Genomic DNA, 22,190 nt, shown 5'->3' on the forward strand with positions numbered 1-22,190 from the left:
AAACTAGAAATCAAACATGGAAAGAGAAATGAGGAAAGCATAATTATATGGAGACTATGTAATATGTTACTAAAACAAACAGTGGGTCAATGATGACATCAAAGAAAAATTTTATACCTTGAGACAAATAACAGTGAAAACACAACCAGACAAAACCTACAGGATGAAGCAAAAGCAGTTCTTAGAAGGAATTTCATAGCAATACAGATCTTCCTTAGAAAGAAAGAAAAAGAAAAAAAAAAGCAAGTAAATAGCTTAACCTATCACCTAGGAATTAAGGAAAAAAAAGAACAAACAAAACCTAAAGTCAGCAGAAGGAAGGAAAAAATAAAGATCAGAGAGGAAATATATAGGGATTAAAAAATCAAGAAAACCTAGAGCTGTTTCTTTGAAAGGGTAAAAAAAAAAAAGAATTGACAAACCTTTGTCTAGTCTCAACAAGAAGAAAAGAGAGGACATAAGTAAACAAAAAGAAACAGGAGAAATAAGACCTTATATTGTAGAAATAAAAAAGAGAGAGAATACTACAAAGATTTAGATGCCAACAAATTTGAGAGGTTAGAATAAATGGACAAGTTTCTAGAAACCCAGTGTGCATCAAAACCGAATCAAGAAGAAACAGATAATTTGAGCACACTACACACTAGAAGTAAAACAGATTCTGCAATATTTTTTTAAAAATCCCTGCAAATAAAGTCCATGAAAAGATGTCTTCACTGGGGAATTCTACCGAACATAAAAAGAAGAACCTATACCAATCCTTATCAAGCTCTTCCAAAAGACAGAAAATGAGGGGACACTCCCAAAGTCACTCTATGAGGCCACGACTACACTGATACAAAAACCAGACAAAGACACTAACAAAAAAGAAAATGACAGCTTAATAACTTAGATGAACATAGATGCAAAATTTCTCAACAAAATATTAGGAAACTAAATCCAACAACAGATAAAAGAAGATTAGGCATCATGACCAAGTTGGGTTCTTCCCAGGGCACAAAGATTGTTCAACACACACAGGCCAATCAACGTGACACACCACATCAACAGAAGGGAAAGACAAAAACCACATGGCCATTCCAATAGATGTATAAAAAGCATCTGATATCCATCCATGATGAAGAAAAGGCCTACCAAAGTGGGTATAATGGGAAAATATCTTAACCTTACTAAAAGCTATTTATGACAAACCCACAGCTAACATACAACTCAACAGTGAGAAGCTGAAACCCTCACACTAAAATATGGAACAAGAAAAGGATGCCCATTCTCACCATTTTTATTCAACATAGTATTGGAAGTCCTAGTCACAGGAATGAGTCAAGAAAAAAAAAAAGGTATCCAAATGAAAAAGAAGTGGGAAAACTGTCCTTATTATGTAGATTATATGTTACATAGAACATTCTAAAGACTCCCCACAAAAACTCTTAGAACCAATAAATGAATTCAGCAAGATAGCAGGATACAAGATTAACATAAAGAAATCAGTTATATTTCATTACACTAACAATGAAATATCAGAAAGGGGATATAATAAAAAAAATATTAAAAAAAAGCAATCTCTTTTAAAATGGCATCTACAAGCTAAAATACTTAGAAACAAATCTCATCAAGGAGTGAAAGAGTTCTTTGCTAAGAATAAACAACATTGATAAAGGAAATTAAAGATGATTCAAAGAAATGGAAAAATACCCCATGCTCCTGAATTAGAATAATTAATATTATTAAAATGGCCATGCTACCCAAAGCAATCTACAGGTTTAAAATGATTCCTATCAAATATTTCACAGACTAGAAAAAATCACCATAAAATTTAAATGAAACCATAAGAGATCAAGCATTGCCAAAACAATCCTGAAGAAAAATAACGAAGCAGGAGTCATAGCCCTCCCAGACTTCAGACCACACTACAAAGTTACAATAATCAAAACGTATGGTATTGGCATGAAAATAAACATATAGATCAATGGAAAATAATAGAGACCCTAGAAATGAATCCATACACTTACACTCAGATAATCTTCAATAAGTAATGCAGGATTATGTAATAGAGAAAAGACTGCCTCTTCAGATTCCTACTATGGGAATCTGGACTGCTACATATGAATCAATGAAGTTAGAGCACACTCTTACCATACCCCAAAATGACTTAAAGATTTAAATATAAGACATGACACCATAAAACCTTCAGAGGACAACATAGACAAAACATTCTTTGACATGAATCATACCAATGCTTTATGTCAGTCCCCCAAGGGAATAGAAATAAAAGGAAAAATAAACAAATGGGGCCTAATCAAATGTACAAACTTTTGCACAGCAAAGGAAATCATAAACAAAAGGAAAAGACAACCTATGGATAGGAGAAAGTATTTGAAAATTTTGTGACCAATAAGTGCTTCATTTCCAAAATATACAAACAGTTAATATATATAACTCAACAACAACAAAAAAAACCCAAACAACCCCAACTGAAAAATGAGCAGAATATCTAAGTAGCAGAAGGCAGTATTGGAGACTCCTTAAAAAAACAAGGAATAAAACCACCATATGACACAGCAATCTCATTCCTAGTCACATACCCTGAGGAAACCAAAATTGAAAAAGACACGTGTATTCTGTTGTTCATTTCAGAACTATTTACAATAGCTGTAACATGGAAGCAATCTAAATTTCCATCAACAGATGAATGGATAAAGTTGTGGTACATTTCTGTGAAGAAGACACACATTGGCCAACAGGCACAACAAAAGATGCTTAAAATTGCTAATCACTAGAGAAATGCAAACAACACTGAGGTACTACTTCACACTGGTCAGGATGGCCATGATTTAAAAGTCTACAAATAAGAAATGCTGGAGAGGATATGGAAAAAAGGCAACTCTATTACAATTTTGGTGGGAATGTAAATTGATACAGCCTCTATGGAAGATGGTATGGAGATTGCAAAACTAATACAATTATGCAAAGTTTAAAAATAAAATTTTTTAAAAAATAAAAAAAAAAAACCTACAAATAGTTTAGTCAGGTCCCACTTGTTTACTTTTGTTTTTATTTCCATTACTTTAGGAGGTGGGTCATAGAGGATCAGATCTTGCTTTGATTTCCCCAAAGAAGACATACAAATGGCTAACAAACACATGAAAAGATGCTCAACATCGCTCATTATTAGAGAAATGCAAATTAAAACTACAAAGAGACATCACCTCACGCTGGTCAGAATGGCCATCATCAGAAAGTCTACAAACAATAAATGCTGGAGAGGGTGTGGAGAAAAGGGTACACTCTTGCACTCTTGGTGGGAATGTAAGTTGATACAGCCACTATGGAAGACGGTATGGATATTCTTTTAAAACCTAGGAATAAAACCACCATATGACCCAGTAATCACACTCCTAGGCATATACCCTGAGGAAATCAAAATTGAAAAAGACACATGTATCCCATTGTTCGTGGCAGCACTATTGACAATAGCTATAACATGAAGCAACCTAGATTTCCATAAACAGATGAATGGATAAAAAAGTTGTGGTATATATACACAGTGGAATATTACTCAGCCGTGAAGAGGAATGGTTTTGAGTCAGTTCTGATGGGGTGGATGAACCTAGAACCTATTACACAGAGTGAAGTAAGTCAGAAAGAGAAATATAAATATGGTATTCTAATGTATATACACAGAATCTAGAAAAATGGTACTAACAATCTATGCACAGGGCAGCAGTGGAGAAACAGATATGGAGAATAGACCTGTGGACACAGGGAGAGGGGAGGAGAGGGTGAAATGCATGGAAAGAGTAACATGGAAACTTACATTACCATGTGTAAAATAGATGGCCAATGGGAATTTGTTGTATGGCTAAGGAAACTCAAACAGAGGTTCTGTATCAACCTAGAGGAGTGGGATGGGGAGGGAGATGAGAGGAAGGGGAAAAAAAAAAAACTACAGAGTTGCCATATGGTCCAGCAATCCCACTCCTGGGCATATATCCAGGAAAAAACTGTATTTCAAAATATACATGCATCTCTATGTTTACAGCAGCACTATTCATAATAGCCAAGACATGGAAGGAACCTATTAATAAATGTGCATTAATAGATGAATGGATAAAGAAGATGTTTTATATATATATATATATGTAATGAAATACTACTCAGCCATAAAAACAATGCAATAATGTCATTTTCAACAACATTGCTGGACCTAGAGACTACCATAATGTATGAAATAAGTTAGAAAGACAAACATCGTATGATATCATTTATATGTGTAATTTAAAATATGAAACAAATGAACTTATCTACAAAACAGAAACAGACTCACAGATAGAGAACAGACTTGTGGTTGCCACAGGAATGGAGCAGGGGGGAGGGATGGACTGAGAGTGTGGGATTCACAGATTGATACTATTATGTATACAGTGTATAGACAACAAAGTCATACTGTTGCACAGGGAAGAATATTTAATATCCTGTAATAAATAACCATATCCATAAAAACATCTACTTCTGCTTTATTGACTACACCAAAGCCTTTTGACTGTGTGGATCACAACAAACTGTGGAAAATTCCTAAAGAGATGGGACTAACAGACCACCTTACGTGCCTTCTGAGAGATACATATGCAGGTCCAGATGCAACAATTAGAACTGGACATGGAAAAAAAAGACTGCTTCTAAATCAGGAAAGGCACACATCAAGGCTATATTTTGTCACCCTGCTTATTTAACTTATATGCAGAGTACATCATAAGAAATGCAGGGCTGGATGAAGCACAAACTGGAATCAAGATTACCAGGAGAAATATCAGTAACTTCAGATATGCAGATGACACCACCCTTATGGCAGAAAGTGAGGAGGAACTAAAGAACCTCTTGATTAAAGTGAAAAAGGAGAGTGAAAATGTTGGCTTAAAATTCAACATTCAGAAAACTAAGATCATGGCCTCTAGACCCATCTCTTCACGGCAAATAGATGGGGAAACAATGGAAACAACGACAGACTTTATTTTCTTGGGTTCCAAAAAACACTGCAGATGTTGACTGCAGCCATGAAATTAAAAGACTCTTACTCTGTGGAAGAAAAGCTATAACTAACCTAGACAGCATATTAAAAAATAGAGGCATTACTTTCCCAATGAATGTCCATCTAGTCAAAGGTATGGTTTTTTCAGAAGTCATGTATGAATGTGAGAATTGGACTATAAAGAAAGTTGAGTGCTGAAGAATCGATGCTTTTGAAGTGTGGGGTTGGATAGGACTCTTGAGAGTCCCTTGGACTGCAAGGAGATCAAAACAGTCAATCCTAAAGGAGATCAAACCTGAATGTTCTTTGGAAGGACTGATGCTGAAGCTGAATCTCCAATACTTTGGCCAACTGATTCATAGGAAAAGACCTTGATGCTGGAAAAGACTGAAGGCAGGAAGAGAAGGGGACGATGGAGGATGAAATGGTTGGATGGCTCACTGACTCGATAGATATGAGTTTGAGCAAGCTCTGGCAGTTGGTGATGGACAGGGAAGTCTGCGTGCTGCAGTCCATGGAGTCACAAAAAGTCAGACATAACTGAGCAACTGAACTGAACCAAAAACTGAAATAAATCATAGTGGAAACAACATGAAAAGTATATATGTATAAACTGAATCACTTTGCTGTACAGTAGAAACTAACACAACATTGTATATTAACTATATTTCAATATAAAATATATATATTTTTAAATCTGGTATGTGATTAGATTATCTGTTGAAAATACCTGCTGCTAAAAATATGCTCTACTGGGGGCAAAAGGATCAACATTTTTATCCAATTTGAAAACAAATAAAAATCAAATTCAAATCATTTAAACTTGGTGCCTTATAAAAAGAACATATGAGAATGCTCTGATGTGCATACCTGTAGTATGATTGACATTTTCTTCCTTAAATTGTGAAGTCCAGTGGCTTGTATCCAACAGCTATCAACTGAAAGTAAGCCTTCAAATTCTGACAATCGAAAAACCGCAGAAAAAATAGAACTTTTCCCAGCTCCTGTTCTTCCCACAATGCCAACCTGTAATGAGATCCAGAAGGGATTAAAAATTAACAACATGCAACAAACCTAGGAGAAATCCTGTCAGTTGTGAAAGAATTTTTAAAGTCTATGTAGAATGTAGTCTAAACATTTCTCAGTCAATTCAACTGTTGAAATTTGGGCCCAGATAATTCATTATTGGGGGATAATTAATTATAGTTGGTTTTGTCTGGATATATGCCCAAAATCTTGTATATTGTAGGATTTTCAGTAGTATTTTGGACTCTAACCACTAGAAACCAGAAACATTCCTCACATTTCGGCAACCAAAAATGCCAGACATTGACAAATGTCCCCTAGTTGAGACCCTGTGTCTCAAAGAAGAGTTAATAATAACAGAATTAATCTATAGGCAGTGAAAAGCCAGCAGTCTCCTAAGTGATCCATAAAAATTAAGTTTAAATTATGTTTATTCCTAATGTCTGGGTATTTCTATGTTGAGAATTATGTGGATAATTTTACAGCAGTGTTAACAAGTCAGAAGTGTTATACACAAATAACTATCCATTTTCTGAGAGTTCTATTATTTGAGAGGATTTTTTTTTTGGTAGAAAAATTAAGTCACTTCCTAACATTAAATACCTTAATGACATTCTGTCCTTGAAGAAAACATCTTACAATTGTAAAACACAGGTCTCGCTGTCTTAATGGGCAGCAGCCAATAGGCAAAATTCACATAATGAGATTAACAATACAATTAATATTTGCTGCTGCTGCTGCTGCTAAGTCGCTTCAGTCGTGTCCGACTCTGTGCGACCCCATAGACGGCAGCCCACCAAGGCTTCCCTGTCCCTGGGATTCTCCAGGCAAGAACACTGGAGTGGGTTGCCATTTCCTTCTCCAATGCATGAAAGTGAAAAGTGAAAGTGAAGTCGCTCAGTCGTGTCCGACTCTTTGCAACCCCATGGACTGCAGCCCACCAGCCTCCTCCGTCCATTGCTAGTTATACAGAAACTGTCACCTCAGCACTTCAAAAGGGATTTTATAAACCAGCTGATATCTACAATCACATCTTAGAAAGACACATGTGAAGTATCACTCTATTTATCAAAACCAAAGCAACGAGAAATTAAGTGAACTAACAGTATATTCTCTTCTTTTCACAGCTATTTGTAAGGCCTCCGCAGACAGCCATCTTGCTTTTTTGCATTTCTTTTCCATGGGGATGGTCTTGATCCCTGTCTCCTGTACAATGTCACGAACTTCAGTCCATAGTTCATCAGGCACTCTATCTATCAGATCTAGGCCCTTAAATCTATTTCTCATTTCCACTGTATAATCATAAGGGATTTAATTTAGGTCATACCTGAATGGTCTAGTGGTTTTCCCTACTTTCTTCAATTTAAGTCTGAATTTGGCAATAAGGAGTTCATGATCTGAGCCACAGTCAGCTCCCGGTCTTGTTTTTGCTGACTGTATAGAGCTTCTCCATCTTTGGCTGCAAAGAATGTAATCAATCTGATTTCGGTGCTGACCATCTGGTGATGTCCATGTGTAGAGTTTTCTCTTGTGTTGTTGGAAGAGGGTGTTTGTTGTGACCAGTGCATTTTCTTGGCAAAACTCTATTAGTCTTTGCCCTGCTTTATTCTGTATTCCAAGGCCAAATTTGCCTGTTACTGCAGGTGTTTCTTGACTTCCTACTTTTGCATTCCAGTCCCCTATAATGAAAAGGACATCTTTTTGGGGTGTTGGTTCTAAAAGGTCTTGTAGGTCTTCATAGAACCGTTCAACTTCAGCTTCTTCAGCATTACTGGTTGGGGCATAGACTTGGATTACTGTGATATTGAATGGTTTGCCTTGGAAACGAACAGAGATCATGCTGTCGGTTTTGAGATTGCATCCAAGTACTGCATTTCAGACTCTTTTGTTGACCATGATGGCTACTCCATTTCTTCTTAGGGATTCCTGCCCCCAGTAGTAGATATAATGATCATCTGAGTTAAATTCACCCATTCCAGTCCATTTTAGTTCGCTGTTCCCTAGAATGTCGACCTTCACTCTTGCCATCTCTTGTTTGACCACTTCCAATTTGCCTTGATTCACGCACCTGACATTTCAGGTTCCTATGCAGTACTGCTCTTTACAGCATCGGACCTTGCTTCTATCACCAGTCACATCCACAGCTGGGTATTGTTTTTGCTTTGGCTCCATCCCTTCATTCTTGCTGGAGTTATTTCTCCACTGATCTCCAGTAGCATATTGGGCACCTACTGACTTGGGGAGTTCCTGATTTGATGGACGTGAGTCTGGGTGAACTCCAGGAGTTGGTGATGGACAGGGAGGCCTGGCGTGCTGCAATTCATGGGGTCGCAAAGAGTTGGACACGACTGAGTGACTGAACTGAACTGAACAGTATATTCAAAGATCAACATAAAGCATAGACAGAGGAGCCTGGCAGGCTTCAGTCCTTGAGGTTGCAAAAAGACGAACACACTAAGCACGTGTAAGAGATAAATAAAGCAGGTAAAATGCTGTTGAGGAATGTAACTGTGTTGAAAAAGCCAGCTTTTAGCTGACTGCATTCAAACGTATGCATAAACTGGCTTTTTTTTTTTTTTTAAACCAATAAGTTTGCCCAACTGATGATTCCTGGTGGAAGCTTCCCAAGAGATAATTTCATTTCTGTTTAAGAATCTGGAATCAGTGAGGGATGTAAGACATGCTTTCAGTCATTTGTAAATTAATTCAGTAAATTTTAAAAACTCAAGCCTTTAAACAGAGAAGTTAGACCTTTCTGAGGACAGATTGCATGTTGGGAATATCACATACTCAAAATGTCAGCAAATTTGGAAAACTCATCAGTGGTCACAGGACTGGAAAAGATCAGTTTTCATTATAAAAAGAATTTGTTTTTATAGAGATTAAATATAAGAGTCAGACATGACTGAGGGACTAACAAACACACACATAGTAAAAGGGGCTTCAGTTTATTTATCCTGGTAGTCATTTTGTACCTTATGGTAAACTGTAATTTATGTAACTTAAATGGGTCATTCTCTACATACAGGTAGGTTTTAATGTGTATATATGTGACTTATATGTTCTGTGTATAGGCATATTTCAAAGATATTGTGGATTTGGTTCCAGACCACCTCAATAAAGTGAACACCACAAAATAAGGTGAGTCATACAAATATTTTTGTTACTCTGTGCATATTAAAGTTATGTTGATACTGTAATGTAGTTTACTAACTGTCTAAAAGCATTATGTCTAAAAAGCAATGTATTGATGCATACCTTAATTTTCAAATACTTTATTGCTAAAAAGTGATGCACTCAATATGTCAGCAAATTTGGAAAACTCATCAGTGGTCACAGGACTGGAAAAGATCAGTTTTCATTCCAATCCCAAAGAAAGGCAATGCCAAAGAATGCTCAAAGTACCACACAATTGCACTCATCTCACACACTAGTAAAGTAATGCTCAAAATTCTCCAAGCCAGATTTCAACAGTCCATGAACCATGAACTTCCAGATGTTCAAGCTAGTTTTAGAAAAGGCAGAGGAACCAGAGATCAAATTGCCAACATTTGCTGGATCATGGAAAAAGCAAGAGAGTTCCAAAACATACACCCACTTCTGCTTTATTGACTATGGCAAAGACTTTGACTGTATGGATCACAACAAACTGTGGAAAATTCTGAAAGAAATGGGAATACTAGACCACCTGACCTCCCTCCTGAGAAATCTGTATGCAGGTCAGGAAGCAACAGTTAGAACTAGACACGAAACAACAGGCTGGTTCCAAATCAGGAAAGGAGTACGTCAAGACTGTACATTGTCACCCTGCTTATTTAACTTATATACAGAGAGTATGTCATGAGAAATGCTGGGCTGGATGAAGCACAAGCTGGAATCAAGATTGCCAGGAGAAATATGAATAACCTCATATATGCAGATGACACCACCCTTATGGCAGAAAGCGAAGAAGAACAGCCTCTTGACCAAAGTGAAAGAGGAGAGTGAAAACGTTGGCTTAAAACTCAACATAGAGAAAACTAAGATCATGGCATCTGGTTTCATTACTTCATGGGAAATAGATGGGGAAACAGTGGAAACAGTGGCTGACTTTATTTTGGGGGGCTCCAAAATCAATGCAGATGGTGACTGCGGCCATGAAATTAAAATATGCTTGCTCCTTGGAAGAAAAGTTATAACCAACCTAGACAGCATATTAAAAAGCAGAAGCATTACTTTGCAAACAAAGGTCCGTCGGGTCAAAGCTATGGTTTATCCAGTAGTCATGTATGGATGTGAGAGTTGAACTATAAAGAAAGCTGAGCACTGAAGAATTTATGCTTTTGAACTGTGGTGTTGGAGAAGACTCTTGAGAGTTCCTTGGGCTGCAAGGAGATCCAACCAATCCATGCTAAAGGAAATCAGCACTGAATATTCATTGGAAGGACTGATGTTGAAGCTGAAACTCCAATACTTTGGCCACCTGATGCAAAGAACTGACTCATTTGAAAAGATTCTGATGCTGGGAAAGGTTGAAGGTGGGAGGAGAAGTGGATGACAGAGGATGAGATGGTTGGATGGCAATACGAACTCAATGGACATGAGTTTGAGTAAACTCACGAGTTGGTAATAGACATGGAGCCCTGGCCTGCTGCCATCCATTGCGTCACAAAGAGTCAGACATTAATGGGCGACTGAACTGAACTGATATATTCTTAAACCTAAATCTTTTCAAACTCAGATATTTCCTTAAGATAAATTTTCAGATGCAGAATTGCTGAGACTCAGGTATGAATCAGATTTTCATGCTCGTCCCACCTCCTGGAATGCCTTTCACAAATATTTCCACCTGCTGAAATCTTAACCACAAGTCACTAAGTGTGTCTTATGTTGCTACTCTCTGGGCATATATCCAGAGAAAAACATGGTCCAAAAGGATACATACACTCCAATGTTCATTGCAGCATTATTTACAATAGCCAAGACATGGAAGCAACCTAAAAGTCCACTGACATAGGAATGGATAAAAGGGTGTGATATGTATTAATATTTAAAGTGGAAATTATTCATCCATTAAAAAGTGAAATAATGCCATTTGCAGCAAGACGGCTGGACCTAGAGATTGTCATACTGAGTGAAGTCAGACAGAGAAGCAGAAACATCATATGGCATCCTTTATGTTCTGTGCTGTGCTTAGTTGCTTCAGTTGTGTCTGACTCTTTGCTACTGCATGAACTGTAGCCCGCCAGGCTCCTCCGTCCATGAGATTCTCCAGGCAAGAATACTGGAGTGGGTTGCGATTTCCTCTTCCAAGGATCAAACCTGCGTTTCCTGCATCTCTTGCATTATAGGCAGATTCTTTACTACTGCGCCACCAGAGAAGCCCATGGCATCCCTTATATGGGGAATCTAAAAAGTTGTGATACAAATCAACTTATTTACAAAACAGAAACAGTCTCACAGACTTAGAGAAGAAACTTACAGTTGCCAGGAGGAAGGCTATGGAGAAGGGATAGTTAGGGAGTTTGGGATCTACATGTACACACTGCTATATTTAAAATGGATAACAACAAGGACCTACTGTGTAGCAAAGGGAACTCTGCTCAATGTTATGTGGCAGCTTGGATGGGAGGGAGTTTGGGGGAGAATGGATACATGTATATGTATATGTATGGCTGAGTCCCTTTGTTCTTCACCTGAAACTATCACAACATTGTTAATCAGCTATACTCTAATACAAAATTAAAAGTTTAAAGAAAAATTCTTTCCTTAATTGTAATCAGTGTAAATGAATCTGAAAAGTACATAAATACTAGCCATCACCCCAGCACTCTGATAAAACCATTTGTAACATGGTGATGTGTTTTCTTTCTAGATTTGAATATGTGTTCTTTCTCCTTTCTTATTTAATTGTTGTTTAGTCAACTAAGTCATATCTGATTCTCTGTGACCCCAATGACAGTAGTCCACCAGGTTCCTCTGTCCATGGGATTTCTCAGGCAAGAATACTGGAGTGGGTTGCCATTTCCTCCTCCAGTGGATCTTCCTGAACCTGGGATCAAATTCACATCTCCCACTTGGCAGGCTGATTCTTTACCACTGACCCACCAAGGAAAACCTTATTTCTATACATGTGTTCTTAAAGATAAAAGTTCATATATTTAAACAAAATGGAATTATTATGAACATACTGTTGTAATCTATTTTTATTCAGCACTTCAAAAAATGTATTTATTTTAATGGCTATTAATATTATAGTATATGTGATCATTTACTTAACAAATCGCCTATTGTTGGATATTTTAGGTGGTCTCCAATATTTTGCAGTTATAAATAACGGGCTATATATCCCTGAAGCTAAATCTTTCTAAACAACCTTAATTATTTCCTGAAGATAAACTCTCAGATGTGGAATTGCTGAGAACCAGGTATGAACATTTTCTGAGAAGGCTGTTAAGTACTGCCAGCCTACCTCTCAGAAATATGATACCATTTTCTACTCCTACTAGTTTCCTTGCACATTCACAAACTCGTGTGTTATAACTATGTTTTAATTAACATGAGTTTGATCCCAAAAGGTGGAATCGGTTTCCCATGATGTCTTGCTGGAGGTAAAACAGCTACTGGCTCTGTGTCTCCCACATCTGCCCACTCTGCTCCATGTGCACTCACTTCTCAGACTAAACTCCCAAAGGACGGCTTTATGCTGGACATGTGCCCCAGGAAGTCACCTGTACAAAACTGCACTCACTAATTTCTCCATCCTTCATCTCCACAAGTCAGCTCCTTGGGCTTTCTGGGTAGTTGTGAGGGTTGTGTGAATATGTGTGTTATACACCTGGTAGTTCTTTTCCCCGAATGCTCTGTAGATGCCTAATTCTTCATTCACTGAATCAGGGCATCAAGCCTTTGCTAATGTTGGTCCCACCTCCTGGAATGACTTTCATAAATGTTTCCACCTACTGAAATCCTAGCAAGTCACTAAGTGTATTTCACATGCCTAATCTCTCAGAAATACTCTACTTGTTCCTTATATGGACTTCTCTCAACCCTAATGGATGTTATATCATCTTTTCTAAACTCCTATAAAAATTATAACTGTTTTCTATATTACAAAGCTGATACAAGCATTTTCTTATTTCTTCAAGTGAACTGTATGTGCTAAAACCAGGATCTGTATTGAATTTGCCTTTGTATTATTTGTATTACCTGAGGTATCATGAGACAGAGGCTTTCATAGGGGGCTGAGGTTTTTAACTCAGACTGGAGAAATTTATGGATAATCTCAGTTCAGTTCAGTTCAGTCAGTCAGTCATGTCCGACTCTTTGTGACCCAATGAATAGCAGCACGCCAGGTCTCCCTGTCCATCACCACCTCCAGAGTTTACCCAAACTCATATCCATTGAGTCAGTGATGCCATCCAGTTCATCTCTTTCACCGTCATCCCCTTCTCCTGCCCCTAATCCCTCCCAACATCAGGGTCTTTTCCAATGAATCAACTCTTCGCATGAGGTGGCCAAAGTATTGGGGTTTCAGCTTCAGCATCAGTCCTTCCAATGCACACCCAGGACTGATCTCCTTTAGCGTGGACTGGTTGGATCTCCTTGCAGTCCAAGGGACTCTCAAGAGTCTTCTCCAACACCACAGTTCAAAAGCATCAATTCTTTGGTACTCAGCTTTCTTCACTGTCCAACTCTCACATCCATACATGAACACTGGAAAAACCATAGCCTTGACTAGACGGACCTTTATTGGCAAAGTAATGTCTCTGCTTTGTAATATGCTATCTAGTTGGTCATAACTTTCCTTCCAAGGAGTAAGCGTCTTTTAATTTCATGGCTGCAGTTAACATCTGCAGTGATTTTGGAGCCCCAAAAAATAAAGTCTGACACTGTTTCTAATGTTTCCCCATCTATTTCCCATGAAGTGATGGGACCAGATGCCATGATCTTGGTTTTCTGAATGTTGAGATTTAAGCCAACTTTTTCACTCTCCTCTTTCACTTTCATCAAGAAGCTTTTTAGTTCCTCTTCACTTTCTGCCATAAGGGTGGTGTCATCTGCATCTGAGGTTATTGATATGGATAATCTATTACTATATTATTTAGGTATAAGATAAGCTAGACAGAGAAATAGATACGGCAGATGGATCCTATAGCCATAAATATGATTGCAATTGGCCAACCCCTTATTTTCACAGGACAGATGACAATTTATGCAGCATAAGTAGTTAAGGTCATTTTGTGCTGTGTGCTACGTTGCTTTAGTCGTGTCTGACTCTGTGACCCTATGAACTGAAGCACTTTAGGCTCCTCTGTCCATGGGATTCTCCAGGCAAGAATACTGCAGTGGGTTGCCATGCCCTTCTTCAGGGAATCTGCCCCATCCAGGAAGCAAACCCTGGTCTCTTAAGTCTCCTATATTGGCAAGTGGATTCTTTACCACTAGTGCCACCTGGGAAGCCCCTAAGGTTTTAGATCCTATGAAAATGACAACCATCTATCTTTGTCCAAGTATTTACAGCGTGTTGGTCTTCACGCTGAGTGTTTAATATGTCTTATTTTGTTTAAGTTGCAGATCAAAACTAGATGTTAAGTCCCATCACTTCCATTTTGCAAATGAGAAGGTCAAGGCTTATAAGATTAATTAGTCTGCCTGAAATAGCAGAGCCCTTAAGTCATAGCATGGGACTCAGATCCATATGTGCCAGCCTCTTTTTCGTTTTGTTGGTGGTCTCCTTATCTCCTTGATGGACTGATACCTTATTATGCCCTTCTATGTAGCTTAAACAGAGAAATTGGGGAGAGGTGTGTTGTTGTTCAGTCACTAAGTCATGTCTAACTCTGCTACCCCATGGACTGCAGCAAACCAGACTTCCCTGTCCTTCACTCTCTCCCAGAGTTTGCTCAAACTCATGTCCAATGCCTCAATGATGCCATCTAATCATCTCATCCTCTGTCACCCCGTTCTCCTCTTGCCCTCATTCCTCCCAAGCATCAGGGTCTTTGCCAAGGAGTTGGCTCTTTGCATCAGATGGCCAAAGTGTTGGAGCTTCAGTATCAGTTTTTCCAATGAATATTCAGGGTTTATTTCCTTTAGGATTGACTGGTTTGATCTCCTTGCTGTTCAAGAAACTCTCAAGAGTCTTATCCAGCATTACAGTTTGAAAACTCCAGTTCTTTAGTGCTCAGCCTTCTTTATATAGTTGCAGTTAAAGGAACAGCCCTACCATAGAAATCCTGTTGCCAGAGAGTTAAAGCATTATGTGGATATGGATGCAGAAAATGTGGTGAGTGGGACAAGATGGCCAACATCACAGAGAAGAAAGGGGTACTTGAGGTCAGGTGGGCTGGCTGTAAGCAGGAAGAACCAGCACCCACAGCTGGGCTGGGAGAGAAACCTTCAGCTAAGTGGGACAATGGTTCCTGGGAAATGGGTCAAACAGAGTTAATGTCCTGTTTGGAACAGCAAGCCTCATTTTTGATACCATCAGGTAGTGAAAGAGCTGCACATACACTGCTGCACTGGGCTGTATCTGACTTCAGGTCCAGGCAGGGATGAGCCTGTGAGAAGTCCCTCCAGCCCCTGTAGGAGGCTGGTGTGGGAAAGGTGGAAGAAGGATGAAAACTATCTGTGATGAAGACAGACTCCACTGGAAAAGATGCAGATAAATGCATTGAAATAACATAGAGTTGGATTATAATATAAAGGTATGATTTCCAGAATATAAAAGCAAATAAATCAGTAAGGTAAGTGGCACAGAACATTCTAGAGCCTCCTGCTCAGACTCAACAGGTGTTTGGGTGATTCATGACTCCATTTCAAACTGGCAAAGTACAATGCTTGGATATCATAGTTTATCACTCATCAAAAATTGCCCATGGGAGAGAAAGGACTTTACTGGAAGATCTTGTTCAAATGTGATGCTGAATCAAGAGGTCTGGGCGAGCCTGAGACTCTGCATTTCTAAGAAATTCCAGGTGATTCAGGTACTGCTGGCCCTGACACCACCGGCTGAGTCACAAGGAATGAGGAAGCCAGCAGGGAAAGGGGGACAATCAGTGTGAGAGGAGGGGTTGTGGAGAAAATATGTTAAAAAAGGAGAAAATGTAGGACAGCAATATTTTGTACATTATAGCAAGGTATAGTAAGCATCTGTAAAAATGTATTAAGCAAGTAATAGCTCTGGACAAGAAAAGAAGATAACAAATCAAAATCAACCTACCTCGAGAGCTGGAAAAGCTTTAAAATGACCCAGCACTCTCTAAAATGATCAAATGAAGCACAAAACCATTTAAATGAAAAACTCAGCCTGTGTTTGGAATCTAACCAGGAAGCCTAGGGTTCTATTTACCTCATTTTGGGTCTTTACTTTTACTAGCTATTTCTTCCATGAATGAGAAACCTGCATGGTACCTACTACACTTTCCTGTTGACTCTAATTTCCAGGAACTGGGACAGCAGAGGACATGATGGAAAGAGAACAGAGCCCCACTTCTGCTAGGCGGGCTCACTCCTGTGTCCCCCAAAGCAGCCTCTCAATCAAATCCAACACCAAAGAGGTGTCCTGGAGTGTCAGGGGCTGGAACGGGTGAGCAGGAGAGGACACCTGAGATGTACACAAGTGGAGTGAAATCACTTCATGAACACACTGCACAAGTATCACCTACAAACACAGAAATGAAGCTAACAGTGACACTGAGAGTTGACCAAAACATGGATCAAAAGTCAAGTTACTGCAATTATTAATTCAGTCTTCAAACTCAATCTTCCCTCACAAACTTTAGAACCTCAGATAACCCTAGGATTTGGGGATTTTAAGATAAAAGAATACAAATCTGTTACAGTCTTAAGTTGTACTACATAGTTTCATAGATATTCATATTTTTGGTTTGGGAGAAATTTAAGATCAGTACACATTAACAGAATTATATTTACAACAGGAAATCTGATGGACACATTGTCTCCAAGTAAGCAAACATCATCTACAGTGCTCTCAGGGACAGGATTTCATAAAAATTGTAGCTAATGTAGTTAATGCTTTCCTGCCATACTAATTCTCATCTTCCTCCTGACCAACAATGAAAATGGAAACAATTGGAGCAAGTTTTTGCCCTGTGACTAACTGAAGCTTCTCTCTGGGTATCTATCATTTGAGCATTTCATGTTAAAAGGGTGCCTGCGTGCTCAGTCACTAAGTCATGTCTGACTCTTTGTGACCCCATTGACTGTAGCCCACGAGGCTCCTCTGTCCATGGAATTTCCCAGGCAAGAATACTGGAGCAGGTTGTCATTGCCTTCTCCAGAGGATCTTCCCCACCCAGGGATTGAACCCGCATCCACTGCATTGCAGGCAGATTCTTTACCACTGAGCTAGCTGAGAAATGTGTGTGTGTTGGTTACTGGTTGCTCAGACCTGTGTGCTACTCACTCACTGTCTTAGCCAGAAGTCCCTTAGTACTCTCACTGTGCCCTGCAGAATGCCATTTCCTGGGGAACAAGATGAAAACAAGATGTTACCTGATCTTAAGAAGCCTCAGGGTTCTGTGAGATACAGATGAAAATTACAAAGCATGCCACAGATGATATCTTTTAATTTTGGTAAAACATGTAACCTAAAATTTACCAGCTTAACAATTTCTATTTCAAATCCTAAAAGATGACACTGTTAAAGTGCTGCACTCAATATGCCAACAAATTTGGGAAACTCAGCAGTGGCCACAGGACTGGAAAAGGTCAGTTTTCATTCCAATCTCAAAGAAAGGCAATGCCAAAGAATGTTCAAACTGCTGCACAACTGCACTCATCTTGCATGCTAGCAAAGTAATGCTCAAAATTCTCCAAGATAGGCTTCAACAGTACATGAACTGAGAACTTCCAGGTGTTCAAGCTGGATTTAGAAAATGGAGAGGAACCAGAGATCACATTGTCAACATCCACTGGATCAAAGAAAAAGCAAGAGAGTTCCAGAAAAACATCTACTTTTGCTTTATTGACTACACCAATATACATCAAGGCTATATATTGTCAACCTGCTTATTTAACTTATATACGGAGTATAACATGCAGGAAGAACATATCAAAAACCTCAGATATGCAGATGACACCACCTTTATGGCAGAAAGAAAAGAGGAACAAAGAGCCTCTTGATGAAGATGAAAGAGGAGTGTGAAAAAGCTGGCTTAAAACTCAACATTCAAAAAATTAAGATCATGGCATATGTTCCCATCACTTCATGACAAATAGATGGGTAAACAATGGAAACAGTGACAGACTTGATTTTGGGGGGGGCTCCCAAATCACTGCAGCCATAAAATTAAAAATTCTTACTTCTTGGAAGAAAAATTATGACCAATATAGACAGCATATTAAAAAGCAGAGACATTACTTTATCAACAAAAGTCTGTCTAGTCAAAGCTATGATTTTTCCAGTAGACATAATGGATGTGAGAGTTGAATGATAAAGAAGGCTGAACACCAGAGAATTGATGCTTCTGAGCTGTGATGTTGGAGAAGACTCTTGAGAGTCCCTTGGACTGCAAGGAGATCCAACCAGTCCATTCTAAAGGAGTGCAGTCCTGGGTGTTCTTTGGAAGGAATGATGCTAAAGCTGAAACTCCAGTACTTTGGCCACCTGATGCGAAGAATTGACTCACTGGAAAAGACTGATGCTGGGAGGGATTGGGGGCAGAAGGAGAAGGGGGCGACAGAGGATGAGATGGCTGGATGGCATCACTAATTCAATGGACATGAGTTTGGGTGAACTCCGGGAATTGGTGATGGACAGGGAGGCCTGGCGTGCTGCAATTCATGGGGTCGCAAAGAGTCGGACACGACTGAGCGACTGATCTGATCTGATCAATGTAAAAGAAGGTTTTAATGAACAACCAGGAATCAGTTCTGAATGAACCCTAAAGGAAATCAGCCCTGAATATTCATTGGAAGGACTGATGGTGAAGCTAAAACTCCAGGACTTTGGCCACATGATGTGAAGAACTGACTCATTTGAAAAGACCCTGATGCTGCAAAAGTTTGAAAGTGGGAGGAGAAGGGGATGACAGCGGATGAGATGGTTGGATGGCATCACTGACTCGATGGACATGAGTTTGAGCAAGCTCAAGGAGTTGGTGATGGACAGGGAAACCTGGTGTGCTGTGGTCCTTGGGGTCGCAAAGAGTCAGATACGCCTGAGTGACAACTGAATTGAACAATTTTTAAGAGGATAGTTTAGTGTTAAGTACATTCACACTTTTTTGCAACCAATTTCCAGAATATTTCCTCTCATGTAAAACTGAAATTCTGTACCCAATAAACATCAGCTCCCCATCCCTCTCACTCCAGTCCCTGGCTACCAATAGTCTACTGTTGTCTTTATAAATTTGATTGCTCTAGGATTCTCATACATGGAATTATATAGTATTCATTCCTTTTGTTTCTGGCTTATTTCACGTAACATGATGTCCTCAAGGCTCACCTATAGATTACAATTTTCTTTCTTTTTAAGGTTGAATGATAATATTTCATTGTGGGGATATACTACCTTGTAAGGATTTGCTTATCCATTCACCTGATAAATGATATAAATCTTGGGATGCTTCCAAATTTTGGCTACTGTGAATAATACTGCTATGAACATGGGTATACCATAAATGCTATCTTTAAAGAATTATATAATGCTGATGAAAAATCAAGTATCTCACAGAACCAGATATATTAGGATTAACTCAGAAGATGAGGGGCTTCCCTGGTGACTCAGATGGTAAATAATCCAGCTGTGATGCAGGAGAAATAGGTTTGATTCCTGGGTGGGAAAGATCCTGTGGACAAGCAAATGGCAACCCACTCCAATAATCTTGCCTGGAGAATTCCATGGACACACAGTCCATGGAGTCACAAAGAGTCAAACATGACTAAGTGAGTAAAACTTTCACTCAGAAAATGAGATTTTTCACCAGCTTCGTGACATGTGCACACTGGAAGCAGGGAGGACATGTCGCTTTGGGAGAATCTACACAGGACCTGAGTGCAGAGGGGGTGGGAATGTTAGGACCCAAGGATGGTCAGGTATGTGGGCAAGAGCTTCCTACTACTTTGTCTGTTCTGGTTCAATTTCTTCTTCAAGCATCTCTCCTGGTCTGAGTTGGAGGACCCAAGCTGAGTGTGAAAAGAACGTCACCAGCAGCCATGGATGCTGACAGGACCAGGAAACAAACCTCTCTGTCATCTCCCACATGGATCCTCCTCTGCTCCTTTTGGGTTGTTTTCATCAACTTTAAGCAAATCTCTGGGTCCTGCCTCCACGGGGGGCTTTTGTTCCTCAGCCCTGACTGAATCACGATTCTGAGCTCTTCTCTGATGGCCACACAGTCCCTGTTTGGAGAGGACCTGGGGCTGAACTATGGTTTGAGCATCATCTTACCCAGGCCAGTAAGGATCAGATCTGTGCTAAAGAAAGAAGCAGCCTGTGGGGTGAGAGGAAGGGGATGACAGCTAAGTGTGGGTGAGTGGAAGACAAGTCTATGGGAAGGGCCAAGGGATAGAGGAGGAGGCTTCAATTGAAAGGCATCATGGGAGGAAGAGAAGATTCCAGAGGTAAAAAGAAGAAAAGATGGCAAGAAATGAGACATAGGAGAGTTAGGGCTAAGAGTTAGGAGAGACAGGGAGCCAGGGCTGACTTCTGAGACTCCTCATGAATAATTGGGTAAAACACATAGTATCCCAGCTCAGGTTAAGTTCCAGCTCCAGGGCCCAGGGCCCTCCAAGCACCATGAGGGAGCTCGCAACACAAAAAAATGCTGGGGTCCCCCTTCAGTGGTCAATTTCCAAGAATGATGCACTTACCATGTCACTACACAACTTCTCAGGTGACACTAGTGGTAAAGAACCTGTTTGCCAATGCAGGAGACGTAAGAGATGCCAGTTTGATCACTGGGTTGGGAAGGTCCCCTGGATGAGTATATGGCAACCCACTCCAGTATTCTTTCCTGGAGAATTCCATGGACAGAGGAGCCTGACAGGCTACAGCCCATGGGGTCACAAAGACTCGGACACAACTGAAGCAACTTATCGAACGTGCATCCATGAGGAACAAAGAGTCCCCTGACACAGCAACAAGGAAGCCAAGAACAAATATGGTGCTAACTTTTTAGCTGGATTTTAAAGAGACAACTGGGTTAAACAAACCTTTTTTGTTGATTCAATGACTGCAGACAGGTTCTTCAATACCAGAGGCCCATCTGAGGTGTGCCTGAAGTTAACAGTGTAAAAATGCATCCTTCCTTCATTACTCCAGGGTGGTGGGGGATGATCCTTGTATTCCCAGGGAGCTTCTTTCTCAAGGTCTAAATATCCCATCACTCTTTCCACTGAAATCATCTGAAAGACACATGACATCACACGGGTCAGGACAGAAGGTCTCGTTTATAGGTGTTCCAAGATTGTAAATGATATGTGCTGCTTTTATATGTAACTGGCTTAAAATATCTCAAGTCTTATCATTCCCAAAGGACAGAAATAGGAGTTTGATGAGAGCTTTGATGATCTCCAAATTTGTTCATTGTCTTGTAATATTTTCATTTAGCATTTCATCCTTAAACATCATATTAAAGCTAAAAGAATTACAGAACTGAATGATAAAGTTTTATTTACCTACTTTTCACATATGGATAAAAGAAACAAGAGAATTTTGTTAAAGAAAAGAATACTTATGGACATCAATCAGTAATGTGTGGCTACAGAAGGGCCAATCTGAGAAGTAGGTTATCCTACCAGAAAGAAGGGACACTAGCAAATTCAGATGTTCAACACATACAGGAATAAATGCTAAAATGAAGTAGGTGTACCTATTAATCAAACAAACAAAAACCCTCAAAATACATAATTATTTTACCAAGAATGAGGAATTATCTCTTAAGAAACAAAAATAAACAAGTTCCTAAGAAATTAGCATATATTCTCTCTAGCATTTCAGAACCTTCCCCCTACTTTCATTATACCTACAAAATATAATTATGAAGAGACATTTATTTTACTTGAAGAGAGCTGACAATGAATATAAAACCTGCCGACATGACATACATAAGATTAAGGACAATATGTATAGATTTTATTTTACATTGACTTTAACCAGATGGAGGAGGATATAAAAAACTCTGTTAGC

The 22,190-nt window shown here is 39.3% G+C and overlaps 1 protein-coding gene across 1 annotated transcript in view; it reads right to left on the bottom strand.

The window, feature by feature from the left end:
• LOC102278624 (ATP-binding cassette sub-family C member 4-like) overlaps positions 1-22,190 on the bottom strand; it is a gene marked incomplete at its 3' end in the record, with an annotated part of 52,358 nt that overhangs the window by 21,755 nt on the left and 8,413 nt on the right. The window contains exons 5-6 of the mRNA XM_070366977.1: positions 21,215-21,406; positions 5,897-6,052 (exon numbers count right to left, since the gene is read on the bottom strand). Coding sequence (XP_070223078.1) covers positions 5,897-6,052; positions 21,215-21,406 — 348 coding nt within the window. The remainder of the gene's footprint in view (positions 1-5,896; positions 6,053-21,214; positions 21,407-22,190) is intronic.

This window comes from Bos mutus, unplaced genomic scaffold, assembly GCF_027580195.1.
Source record: "Bos mutus isolate GX-2022 unplaced genomic scaffold, NWIPB_WYAK_1.1 CTG384, whole genome shotgun sequence".
NCBI lineage: Eukaryota > Metazoa > Chordata > Mammalia > Artiodactyla > Bovidae > Bos > Bos mutus.